Below are 12808 nucleotides of genomic sequence, written 5' to 3'. Positions count from 1 at the left end.
GGAGCCCTGGCCAAGGCCCCAGTGCTGGTAAACCCAGACTTCGACAAGCCCTTTATCGTGTTTACGGACGCCTCGGACACTGGGCTGGGGGCGGTGCTGATGCAGGCGGACGAGAAAGGGGAACGTCACCCCATCGTGTACCTGAGCAGGAAGCTGCTGCCCCGGGAGCGGAGCTACGCGACCGTAGAGAGGGAATGCCTGGCCATGGTGTGGGCCCTGCAAAAGCTGCAGCCGTACCTGTTTGGCCGGCGTTTCACGGTGTTCACCGACCACTGCCCCCTGACCTGGCTACACCAGATGAAAGGGACGAACGCCAAGCTGCTGCGGTGGAGCCTGCTCCTGCAGGACTACGACATGGAAGTGATCCACGTCAAGGGGAGCGCCAACATCATCGCCGACGCGCTGTCCCGTAGCGAGGGGCCCGAACTTCCCCAGGTCACGAGCGGAGTGACCCTGCTCAGTTCGCTCTCGGAGGGGGGAGAACTGTGACGTAGTGGGGGTACTTGCTGGGATGTGGTGACCCCTGCTGTCTGGAGCAAGACTCAGCAGGGAAAGCCTCACTAGGCAGAGGTAAGGCCAAACTGGTTGAACCAGTGGCCAGACACCCCCCATGGAGAGGAACAAAGGAAGGTGGAATGCTGCCCTGGCTTGGGGGGCAGGGCTGGAGGAGGCTGGGTTAGTTCCTCGCTGGAAGGCAGGGTATAAGGAGCTGGGGAGGGGGCTGGGACTCCCCTATCTAAAAGGGGGGGCACTGAGGCCTCTTAGCCCCAGTTCCTGTAACCAGATTACATCTGTGCTGCGCTGTGCTGGAGGAGCAATAAACCACCCTCAATTCCACTGGCTGGTGCAGTCTGTTTGTGCCATTTCGGGGTGCAGGAGACGGGGAACCCCCAACGCGCCGTCACACGGGGACAGAGGGACGGAGAGGGGGACAGGGCGCAGCGGGGACAGAGGGATGGAGAGGGGGACAGGGTGCAGCAAGGACAGAGGCGCGTGGAGGGGGATAGGGCGCAGCAGAGACAGAGGGACAGAGAGGGGGACAGGGCGCAGCGGGGACAGAGGGACGGAGAGGGGGACAGGGCGCAGCAGGGACAGAGGGACGGAGAGCGGGACAGGGCGCAGTGGGGACAGAGGCACGTGGAGGGGGGACAGGACACAGCGGGGACAGAGGGACGGCGAGGGGGACAGGGTGCCGTGAGGACAGAGGCGCGTGGAGGGGCACAGGGCACAGCGGGGACAGAGGGATGGACAGGGGGACAGGGTGCAGCGAGGACAGAGGGACAGAGAGGGGGACAGGGCGCAGCGAGGACAGAGGCTTGTGGAGGGGGATAGGGCGCAGCAGGGACAGAGGGACGGAGAGGGGGACAGGGCGCAGCGGGGACAGAGGGACGGAGAGCGGGACAGGGCGCAGTGGGGACAGAGGCACGTGGAGGGGGGACAGGGCGCAGCGGGGACAGAGGGACGGCGAGGGGGACAGGGTGCCGTGAGGACAGAGGCCCGTGGAGGGGCACAGGGCACAGCGGGGACAGAGGGACGGACGGGGGACAGGGTGCAGCGAGGACAGAGGGACAGAGAGGGGGACAGGGTGCAGCGAGGACAGAGGCGCGTGGAGGGGGATAGGGCGCAGCAGGGACAGAGGGACGGAGAGGGGGACAGGGCACAGCAGGGACAGAGGGACGTGGAGGGGGACAGGGCGCAGCAGGGACAGAGGGACGGAGAGGGGGACAGGGCGCAGCGGGGACAGAGGGACATGGAGGGGGACAGGGCGCAGCGGGGACAGAGGGACGGAGTGGGGGACAGGGCGCAGCAGGGACAGAGGGACATGGAGGGGGACAGGGCGCAGCGGGGACAGAGGGACGGAGAGGGGGACAGGGCGCAGCGGGGACAGAGGGACGGAGAGGGGGACAGGGCGCAGCGGGGACATAGGCGCGTGGAGGGGGATAGGGCGCAGCGGGGACAGAGGGACGGCGAGGGGGACAGGGCGCAGCGGGGACAGAGGGACGGCGAGGGGGACAGGGCGCAGCAGGGACAGAGGGATGGCGAGGGGGACAGGGCGCAGCGGGGACAGAGGGACGGCGAGGGGGACAGGGCGCAGCGGGGACAGAGGGACGGCGAGGGGGACAGAGTGCAGTGGGGACATAGGCGCGTGGAGGGGGGATAGGGCGCAGCAGGGACAGAGGGACGGAGAGGGGGACAGGGCGCAGCGAGGACAGAGGCGCGTGGAGGGGGACAGGGCGCAGCGAGGACAGAGGGACGTGGAGGGGGACAGGGTGCAGCGGGGACAGAGGGACATGGAGGGGGACAGGGCGCAGCGGGGACAGAGGGACGGAGAGGGGGACAGGGCGCAGCGGGGACATAGGCGCGTGGAGGGGGATAGGGCGCAGCGGGGACAGAGGGACGGAGAGGGGGACAGGGCGCAGCGGGGACAGAGGGACGGCGAGGGGGACAGGGCGCAGCGGGGACAGAGGGACGGAGAGGGGGACAGAGCGCAGTGGGGACATAGGCGCGTGGAGGGGGGATAGGGCGCAGCAGGGACAGAGGGACGGAGAGGGGGACAGGGTGCAGCAGGGACAGAGGCACGTGGAGGGGGGATAGGGCGCAGCAGGGACAGAGGGACGGAGAGGGGGACAGGGCGCAGCGGGGACAGAGGGACGGAGAGGGGGACAGGGTGCAGCAGGGACAGAGGCGCGTGGAGGGGGGATAGGGCGCAGCAGGGACAGAGGGAAGGAGAGGGGGACAGGGCGCAGCGGGGACAGAGGGACGGAGAGGGGGACAGGGCGCAGCGAGGACAGAGGCGCGTGGAGCGGGGATAGGGCGCAGCAGGGACAGAGGGACGGAGAGGGGGACAGGGTGCAGCGAGGACAGAGGCGCATGGAGGGGGACAGGGCACAGCGGGGACGGAGGCGCGTGGAGGGGGACATGGCGCTGTGGGGACAGAGGGACGGAGAGGGGGACAGGGCGCAGCCAGGACAGAGGCGCGTGGAGGGGGACAGGGCGCAGCGAGGACAGAGGGACGTGGAGGGGGACAGGGCGCAGCGGGGACAGAGGGACGGAGAGGGGGACAGGGTGCAGCGAGGACAGAGGCGCGTGGAGGGGGACAGGGCGCAGCGAGGACAGAGGGACGTGGAGGGGGACAGGGCGCAGCGGGGACAGAGGGACGGAGAGGGGGACAGGGCACAGCGGGGACAGAGGGACGGAGAGTGGGACAGGGCACAGCAGGGACAGAGGGACGGAGAGGGGGAAAGGGCGCAGCGGGGACAGAGGGACGGAGAGGGGGACAGGGCGCAGCGGGGACAGAGGGACGGAGAGGGGGACGGGGCGCAGCGGGGACAGAGGGACGGAGAGGGGGACGGAGCGCAGCGGGGACAGAGGGACGGAGAGTGGGACAGGGCACAGCAGGGACAGAGGGACGGAGAGGGGGAAAGGGCGCAGCGGGGACAGAGGGACGGAGAGGGGGACGGGGCGCAGCGGGGACAGAGGGACGGAGAGGGGGACGGAGCGCAGCGGGGACAGAGGGACGGAGAGGGGGACGGGGCGCAGCGGGGACAGAGGGACGGAGAGGGGGACGGAGCGCAGCGGGGACAGAGGGACGGAGAGGGCTACAATCCTGGCACTGACCTTGATAAACATCTTGTTGCCCACCGCTGTGCGGGCGGCCTTGGCAGGGGAGCAGTACACGGACATGGACTTCCTGTCGCGGGAGAACTCCAGAGTGAACTCCTTCTTCATCAGCTGCTTAATGACCTGGGGTGAGGGCAAGGGGACCAAGAGGTGAGTGCGAACCCAAGGAGCCCAGCTATGGAGCCCAAGACAGCGCCTGCTCCCGGCCCAGGGTGCGCAGGGACAGCGTCTCAGCAAGGCACTAATCCGCCAGCTTGGGAAGGCCAATGAGAGCAACACAGGAGAGTGTGAGTCCCGGGATCCAGGACCACACATCTCTTGCTGGCCCAGGCAGGGCTGGTCACAGACTGGATGGGCATGGGTAGCAGGGGGCAAATATGCAGAGTTGCAAGCACTGGCATAGTGGGGCGGAGGCAGGGCAAGGGCACGTGGGTGCGCATGGATGAACACTTACAGAGTTGCAGGCGTTGGCACGTTCCACCTTGGAGAGGCTCCGCACATCTGTGTTGAAAACATTCATCTTCTCCACCAGGCAGGTCAGCGCTGTCTCTGTGGCTTCCCCCACCTTTTCATAGGCACCCTTGGCCTGGAAGCACATGCAGCAGGTCAGGGCATGGGGTAGCCAGTGTCACGGAGCGTCGGGGCGTCCCCGACCCTGCACGCCAACCGCAGCAGACGTGACTCTCAGCCGGCAGCTAGATCAGGTTTATTGGGTTACAGGGACCAGCGTGTCTTAGGGTCGATGTTAGCACAGGGAACAAGAGCAGCCAGTATTATTCCTCTCAGGGAGAAGGGGTCCCGGGCCCTTCACCCCCCTTTCCTGCTCTAAGCCCCTTTTCTCATCCTAGCCCAGCCGAGACTGACCCATCCCCCAGGCCCTCGTCACCAGCCTTGTGTCAGCCCCTCCTAGGGCCGGCTGGAGCCATTCCTGAGCCCCGGGCAGTGGGCGCGCGATGCATGTGCGGTTCCGTCCCCCCAGCGCATGTGCGGCCCTGCCCCCCGGCCCCCCTTACAGCTGCCATCAGGCACCCCCATAGGTTGGCACCCCAGGCAGCTGTCCAGCTAGCCCCCCCTTAATCCAGCCCTGGCACCTCCTATCCTTTGTCTCTCTTATCTCGTAGGCCTGGTCCTCAGGTGTGAGAGGCCGAAGACACTTCTGCAGTGAGTCCTCCTCCTCCTCCAGACCCCGTTGCAGTGCCCAGGGCAGTAGGGACCACACAGCACAACTCCAGAGTAAACACAGGACTCCAAGAGTGGACGAAATCCCCACCAGGCCGTGGGATGGGCATGCAGGAGCCATGCAGGCTAGGAAGTGGGCAGCAGGGACCAAATGGAACTCAGGCAAGCACATTGGATACACTTGTGAATAGCTTCAAGTATCAGAGGGGGAGCCGTGTTAGTCTGAATCTGCAAAAGCGACGAGGAGTCCTGTGGCACCTTAGAGACTCACTGAAGTGTAGGAGCATGAGCTTTCGTGGGCAAAGACCTGGACACCACGATACAAATAAGTGACGGTCATATCAATACCACCCTATACCGAAAACCTACCGACCGCTATACTTACCTGCATGCCTCCAGTTTCCATCCCGGACACACCACACGATCCATTGTTTACAGCCAAGCACTGAGGTACAACCGCATATGCTCCAACCCCTCAGACAGAGACCTACACCTACAAGATCTTCAACAAGCATTCTGTAAACTGCGATACCCACACGAGGAAGTGAGGAGACAGATTGACAGAGCCAACCCGCCAACCTGAAGCATATTCTCACCAGCAACTACACACCGCACCATAATAACTCGAACTCAGGAACCAATCCTTGCAACAAACCTCGGTGCCAACTCTGCCCACATATATACACCAGCAACACCATCACAGGACCTAACCAGATCAGCCATACTGTCACTGGTACATTCTCCTGCACATCCACCAACGTAATATATGCCATCATGTGCCAACAATGCCCCACTGCTATATACATCGGCCAAACAGAACAGTCCCTACGTAAAAGAATCAATGGACACAAATCTGATGATAGAATCATAGAATCATAGAATCATAGAATAATAGGACTGGAAGGGACCTCGAGAGGTCATCGAGTCCAGCCCCCCGCCCTCAAGGCAGGATCAAGCTCCGTCTACACCATCCCTGACAGATGTCTATCTAACCTGTTCTTAAATATCTCCAGAGAGGGAGATTCCACCACCTCCCTTGGCAATTTATTCCAATATTTGACCACCCTGACAGTTAGGAATTTTTTCCTAATGTCCAATCTAAACCTCCCCTGCTGCACTTTAAGCCCATTACTCCTTGTCCTGTCCTCAGAAACCAAGAGGAACAAATTTTCTCCTTCCTCCTTGTGACACCCTTTTAGATATTTGAAAACCGCTATCATGTCCCCCCTTAATCTTCTTTTTTCCAAACTAAACAAGCCCAGTTCATGAAGCCTGGCTTCATAGGTCATGTTCTCTAAACCTTTAATCATTCTTGTCGCTCTTCTCTGGACCCTTTCCAATTTCTCCACATCTTTCTTGAAATGTGGCGCCCAGAACTGGACACAGTACTCCAGCTGAGGCCTAACTAGTGCAGAGTAGAGCGGCAGAATGACTTCACGAGTTTTGCTTACAACACACCTGTTGATACAACCTAGAATCATATTTGCTTTTTTTGCAACAGCATCACACTGTTGGCTCATATTCAACTTGTGGTCCACTATGACCCCTAGATCCCTTTCCACCATGCTCCTTCCTAGACAGTCGCTTCCCATCTTGTATGTATGGAACTGATTGTTCCTTCCTAAGTGGAGCACTTTGCATTTCTCCTTATTAAACCTCATCCTGTTTACCTCTGACCATTTCTCTAACTTGCTAAGGTCATTTTGAATTATGTCCCTATCCTCCAAAGAAGTTGCAACCCCACCCAGTTTGGTATCATCTGCAAACTTAATAAGCGTACTCTCTATCCCAATATCTACATCATTGATGAAGATATTGAACAGTACGGGTCCCAAAACAGACCCTTGAGGAACTCCACTTGTTATCCCTTTCCAGCAGGATTTAGAACCGTTAACAACAACTCTCTGACTACGGTTATCCAGCCAATTATGCACCCACCTTATCGTGGCCCTATCTAAGTTATATTTGCCTAGTTTATCAATAAGAATATCATGCGAGACCGTATCAAATGCCTTACTAAAGTCTAGGTATATGACATCCACCGCTTCTCCCTTATCCACAAGGCTTGTTATCTTATCAAAGAAAGCTATCAGATTAGTTTGGCATGACTTGTTCTTCACAAACCCATGCTGGCTATTCCCTATCACTTTATTACCTTCCAAGTGTTTGCATATGATTTCCTTAATTACCTGCTCCATTATCTTCCCTGGGACAGACGTTAAACTGACCGGTCTGTAGTTTCCTGGGTTGTTCTTATTCCCCTTTTTATAGATGGGCACAATATTTGCCCTTTTCCAGTCTTCTGGAATTTCCCCTGTCTGCCATGATTTTTCAAAGATCATAGCTAAAGGCTCAGATACCTCCTCTATCAGCTCCTTGAGTATCCTGGGATGCATTTCATCAGGACCTGGTGACTTGCTGACATCTAACTTTCCTACGTGATTTTTAACTTGTTCTTTGTGTATCCTATCTTCTAAACTTACCCTCTCTCTGCTTGTATTCACTACGTTAGGCAACATTAGGAATGGCAACATACAAAAACCTGTAGAGGAACACTTCAATCTTCCTGGACACACAATTGCAGATCTAAAAGTAGCCATCCTGCAGCAAAAAAACTTCAGGAGCAGACTTCAAAGAGAAACTGCTGAGCTACAGTTCATCTTCAAGTTTGACACAATCAACTCTGGATTAAACAAAGACTGTGAATGGCTCGCTAACTACAAAAGCAGCTTCTGTTCCCTTGGAATTCACACCTCCAGATCAGCTGCTAGAAGTGGGCCTCATCTTCCTTGATTGGATCCACCTTGTCATCTCCAGCCTGATCCTGGCCTGCATATTTATTCCTGCCTCTGGAAATTTCCACTACATGCATCTGACGAAGTGGGTCTTTGCCCACGAAAGCTTATGCTCCTACACTTCAGTTAGTCTCTAAGGTGCCACAGGACTCCTCGTTGCTTTTGTGAATAGCTTATTTGGTATTGAGTTAGCAGCCCAGATGAGGGTTAGAAGGGGCCTCAGGAGTCATCGCGTCCAGCCCCTGCCCAAGGCAGGACCAACCCCGACTCAATCAACCCAGCCAGGGCTTGGTCCAGCTGGGACTGAAACAGCTCTAGGGATGGAGACTCCACCGCCTCCCTATAGAACCCAGCCCAGTGCTTCCCCGCCACCTAGGCTATGTCTACACAGCAGCATTATTTTAGAACAGTGTTTCTCAAACTGTGCTCCATGGAGCCCCAGGGCTCCACGAGATTAACAAACTGGAAACATCAATAGGTACAACACACACAGTCAGTGGATCGCTGGGGCACCACATACATTTTTACGCATGTAAAGGGCTCCGGAGCCCAAAAACTTTGAGAACCGCTGTTTTAGAATAACTGACGTTATTCCAAAATAACATAGTTCACGTCTACACTACAAGCAGTTATTTTGACATAATGTCGAACTGGAGGACTTCTTACTGTGTCTCCTGTAACCCTCATTTTACGAGGAGTAAGGGAAGTCGGAGGAAGAGTGCTCATTCTCGAACTGCCTGCTGTGTAGACCGTGCCAAAAGCCAAAATAAGCTATTTTGACTTAATCTATGCAATTGACATAGCTCAGGCTGTGCAGCTTATTTCAGCTTTAGCCCCACTGTGTAGACGTGCTCCTAGTAAAATAGTCTCTCTCAATACCCAACCTAAAGCTCCCCCACTGCAACTTGAGCCCATTGCTCCTTGTTCTGCCATCCGTCATTACTGAGAACAGTCTCTCTCTATCCTCTTTGGAACCTCCCTTCAGGAAACTGAAGGCTGCTATCAAATCCCCCCTCACTCTTCTCTTCTGCAGACCAAACAAGCCCCGTCCCCTTAGTCTCTCCTCATATGTCATGTGCCCAGGCTCCTAATCATGTTTGTTTCCCTCTGCTGTTGGCCATACCCTTTCTGATGGATCCCTGTCATGTAAGATGCTATTGACGCATGCAAGCGCTTTATGTATTCATCTTGGGAGAGTTTGTGCATGTCTCTGTCCAGCTGTCTGAGAGTCCATTTGTTCTAGAACTCTCCCTAAACGAGAAGAGCTAGGGCACCACTTCCTCTTATCACAACTTAAAGCAAAGTCAGGGTCAGGCTGTGCCAGGCCAGTGGGCTGTGCCTGGAATGCGGCTGTTTCCAATAAAATGGAAGGGGTGAGGGGTCTGGTAGGAGGGTCATTTATACTGTAGAACAGGAGTGGCAGGAGAGCCTCCATGGGCTGGATCCGGCCTGCCAAGCAGGTTGATCCAGCCCACGGCTGCCCTGCTGCTCCCCCATCCCCAGGCCGATGAGACCTGGGGATGGGGGAGTGCGCCAGGTCTCCTCCTCTGGCAGAGCTATACGGCAGCAGAGGGAATTGCCAGCTGCTCAGAACACTGCACGCCCCTTGCAGATTGGGTCAGAGGCAAGAGACTTCACTGGCTCCCATGTCCCCAAGCAGGGGAGCACACGAAGTCTCCTCCCACCACCAGGGTACACGGCACCTAAAGGGAACAGCTGGCAGTTCTCTCTAGGGACTGGGGGGCAGAGAGGCAAAGACTTCACGTGCTCCCCCATTCCCAGGTCAGTTGGGGTCTGGGGTGGGGGGGAGCATGGGAAGGGTCCCGCCCCGCCCCTACCAGGGCCACTTCAGAAATTTGGGAAGTGGCTCCCCTTCAAAAATTATTGCCCACCCCTGCTGTAGAATGACCACAGGGAGCAGCAAGGGAGCAGAGATGGGGACCAGGACAGCTCTAACTCCATTGGGCCAGCAGGGGGCAGGGATGGAGAAACAGACAGCAGCCAGGGACAGGAGCATGCATATTGAACCTCTCCGCTCTAGACCCAGAACAGGAGAAAAACAAAAGCGATGTGAGTTAAGGACCTGAGCAGCACCAGGCAAATGTAGGGCCGCACAAGAGCAAAGAAAAATGGTTTCCTCTACACTTTTAATTTTAATAACTGAGACATGCTGTGACGTAGTGGGGGTACCTGGCTGGTTTCTATGCTGCTGGCTCTGGGGTGGCCCCACTGGCTGCCGTGGGTACCAGGACCCAGCCAAACAGGATGAGTCACTATGCAAACCAGTGGCCAGACACCCCCCATGGAGAGGAACAAAGGAAGGTGGAATGCTGCCCTGGCTGGGGGGCAGGGCTGGAAGTTAGTTAGTTGGTGGCTGGCTGTCTGGGAGCATGGAGGAGACAGCCTAGGGAGAGGAGCTGGAGTTTAGGGGCCCAGTCTCCCCCCAACTCAAGGGGGCCTGAGGCATCCTAGCCCAGCTCTGTGACCAGATTCCATCTGTGCTGTGCTGTATCCTGGAGAGGCAATAAACTTCCTCTACTCCACCGGCTGGTGCGGTCTGTTTGTGCCATTTCGGGGTGCAGGAGACGGGGGACCCCCAACGCGCCGTCACACATGCCAACAGCGAGAATCTGAACTGCGTGCCTCCGCTGAGTGGGCCATCATTACAGAGTGTTAACCTTAGTCCTTTCGTCCCAAACTCCAGCACACTGCCAGCCAGATCCAAAGACTGGCCAGGGGCAAAGGGACAAGTGGTGTCAGTCTCTCGTCAGTGATCCTTGACAGAATGTGTTTCGAAATGCTGTGCCTAACTGGCTACGTGAGCAGAACCCCCAAACCTACCCCCTGTGACTCTTGTAGTCCCCTGTGTTCATGCTGTTGTTGCATTCACTGTTGGCTTTGTTGTGTGCGTGTGTGCGATTCCTACTGTCCCGTGCTGCTCTGCAGCGACTCTATGAGTGTGAGGGGCCCAGCGGGGCCAGGGTTTCTGGCGAGCACTCCTGGCGGCGCTGGGGGATGGCCCAGGCCGGGCTCTCTGGCGAGCACTCCTGGGGGCACTGGGGGATGGCCCGGGGGGGCCGGGGTCTCTTGCGAGCACTCCTGGGGGCGCTGGGGGATGGCCCAGGCCGGGGTCTCTGGCGAGCACTCCTGGGGGCGCTGGGGGAGGGCCCAGGGGGGCCGGGGTCTCTGGCGAACACTCCTGGGGGCGCTGGGGGAGGGCCCAGGCCGGGGTCTCTGGCGAGCACTCCTGGGGGCGCTGGGGGAGGGCCCAGGGGACCAAGGTCTCTGGCGAGCACTCCTGGGGGCGCTGGGGGAGGGCCCAGGGGACCAGGGTCTCTGGCGAGCACTCCTGGGGGCGCTGGGGGAGGGCCCAGGGGACCAAGGTCTCTGGCGAGCACTCCTGGGGGCGCTGGGGGAGGGCCCGGGGGGGGCTGGGGTCTCTGGGGAGCACTCCTGGGGGCGCTGGGGGAGGGCCCAGGGGACCAAGGTCTCTGGCGAGCACTCCTGGGGGCGCTGGGGGAGGGCCCAGGGGGGCCGGGGTCTCTGGCGAGCACTCCTGGGGGCGCTGGGGGAGGGCCCAGGGGACCAGGGTCTCTGGCGAGCACTCCTGGGGGCGCTGGGGGAGGGCCCAGGGGACCAGGGTCTCTGGCGAGCACTCCTGGGGGCGCTGGGGGAGGGCCCAGGGGACCGGGGTCTCTGGCAAGCACTCCTGGGGGCGCTGGGGGAGGGCCCAGGCTGGCCTGGCACCCGAGCTGGGGGGAGGATTCAGGCCGGTGACCCTTGGCCCGAGAAGCTGAACAAAGCAGGAGGTGGATCTGCCTGGGTGCGTGAGTTAGTTTTTGGCTGGCTGGGGGAGGAGGGAGCCTAGCTGGCCTGGGGGGCTGGGGCAGGGACCCCGAGCTGGGGCTCTGGGCCCCCCTGTCCCCAGGCTGGGCTGTACTGGCTGCTCCTGGTGCCTGTAACGAGTCTGGGCTATGCTTTGTCCCTGGGACCCAATAACCCTTCTCTTCTAACCTGCCGCCTGGCTGCGGGTGGGGATGCAGGGCCTGGTAGCTCCCCGCACTCTTAGCAGCATACTAAGGTCATACAAAGTATGATGTAAAATCCCATTTAATTGGGTAACCAGGTAACAAATTAATGGGCGAGCATGTCAGCCCAGCTGAGCTGGAGCGGCCCCCCTGCCTGCAAGCCCCAGTTAAGAGTGATGGTTTTACGAGTGAACTGATTCACCTTTAACAGCCCTACCCCTGGCTCTTTTAATCCTGCCACTTGCCCAAAACCTTCTTCAGTGGCTACTCCAGCAATGTGAGCAAGTGAGCAAAACACCTCTGCCTTCCTTTTTCCTTCCGAGCATCCTGCCCCAAACCCAGTGCCTGGTGCACTCGCCTAGGCTGCCTGCCCCTAAATCCAGCCCTGGTTCAGGATGAGTGCGCCCAGGTGGAGGAAAAGGAATGGGAGGGTGCAAGGTGCCCCAGGAAGTAGGAGGAATAGGGTGCAGGGGGACACAGGCAGGAGAAATAGAGGTGCAGGGGGACCCAGGAAGGGGGTGCAATGGGGGTGCAAGAGGACCCAGGTCGAAGAGGGAATACGGGGTGCAGGGAGACCAGGCCAGACGTGGGGCGTTCACCTCATTGTAATCCAGGGAGGAGTCATTGCAAAGGGCACAGATAGTGGCAAGTTCCACCAGCCCATCGTATTGCCCGGCTTTCACATGCTTCTCGTTCTTCAGCCTGCAGAGACACAGGGACCCACAGTGAGGAGTTAAGATGTGGAGAGGGCATGACTGTGTGTGCGGAGCGACAGGGGACGGGGGTGTCAGTGGCTGGGGGGGTCGAGGGGAATAGGGGGATGGAGGGTTGGGAGCGATAGGGGACAGGTGTGTCAGTGGTTGGGGGGTGTCGAGGGGAATAGGGGGATGGAGGGTTGGGAGCGACAGGACAGAGGTGTCAGTGGCTGGGGGGGTCAAGGGGAATAGGGGATGGAGGGTTGGGAGCGATAGGGGACAGGTGTGTCAGTGGTTGGGGGGTGTCGAGGGGAATAGGGGGATGGAGGGTTGGGAGCGACGGGACAGGGGTGTCAGTGGCTGGGGGGGGGTTGAGGGGAATAGGGGGATGGAGGGTTGGGAGCAACAGGGGACAGGGGTGTCAGTAGCTGGGGGGAGCCGAGCGGAATAGGGGGATGGAGGGTTGGGAGCGACAGGGGACAGGGGTGTC

General features: G+C 59.1%; 1 protein-coding gene across 1 annotated transcript in view; it reads right to left on the bottom strand.

The window, feature by feature from the left end:
• ATP2A1 (ATPase sarcoplasmic/endoplasmic reticulum Ca2+ transporting 1) overlaps window positions 1–12808 on the bottom strand; it is a 126526-nt gene that overhangs the window by 32046 nt on the left and 81672 nt on the right. Inside the window, exons 11-13 of the mRNA XM_075914532.2 lie at window positions 12223–12325; window positions 4076–4207; window positions 3619–3744 (exon numbers count right to left, since the gene is read on the bottom strand). Of these exons, the coding sequence (XP_075770647.1) occupies window positions 3619–3744; window positions 4076–4207; window positions 12223–12325 (361 nt within the window). The remainder of the gene's footprint in view (window positions 1–3618; window positions 3745–4075; window positions 4208–12222; window positions 12326–12808) is intronic.

Source organism: Pelodiscus sinensis, chromosome 5 (assembly GCF_052426305.1).
Source record: "Pelodiscus sinensis isolate ZL-2025 chromosome 5, ASM5242630v1, whole genome shotgun sequence".
NCBI classification, from domain to species: Eukaryota; Metazoa; Chordata; order Testudines; family Trionychidae; genus Pelodiscus; species Pelodiscus sinensis.
Note: the sequence above shows the minus strand (reverse complement) of the source record. Positions and strands in the feature narration are given on the sequence as shown.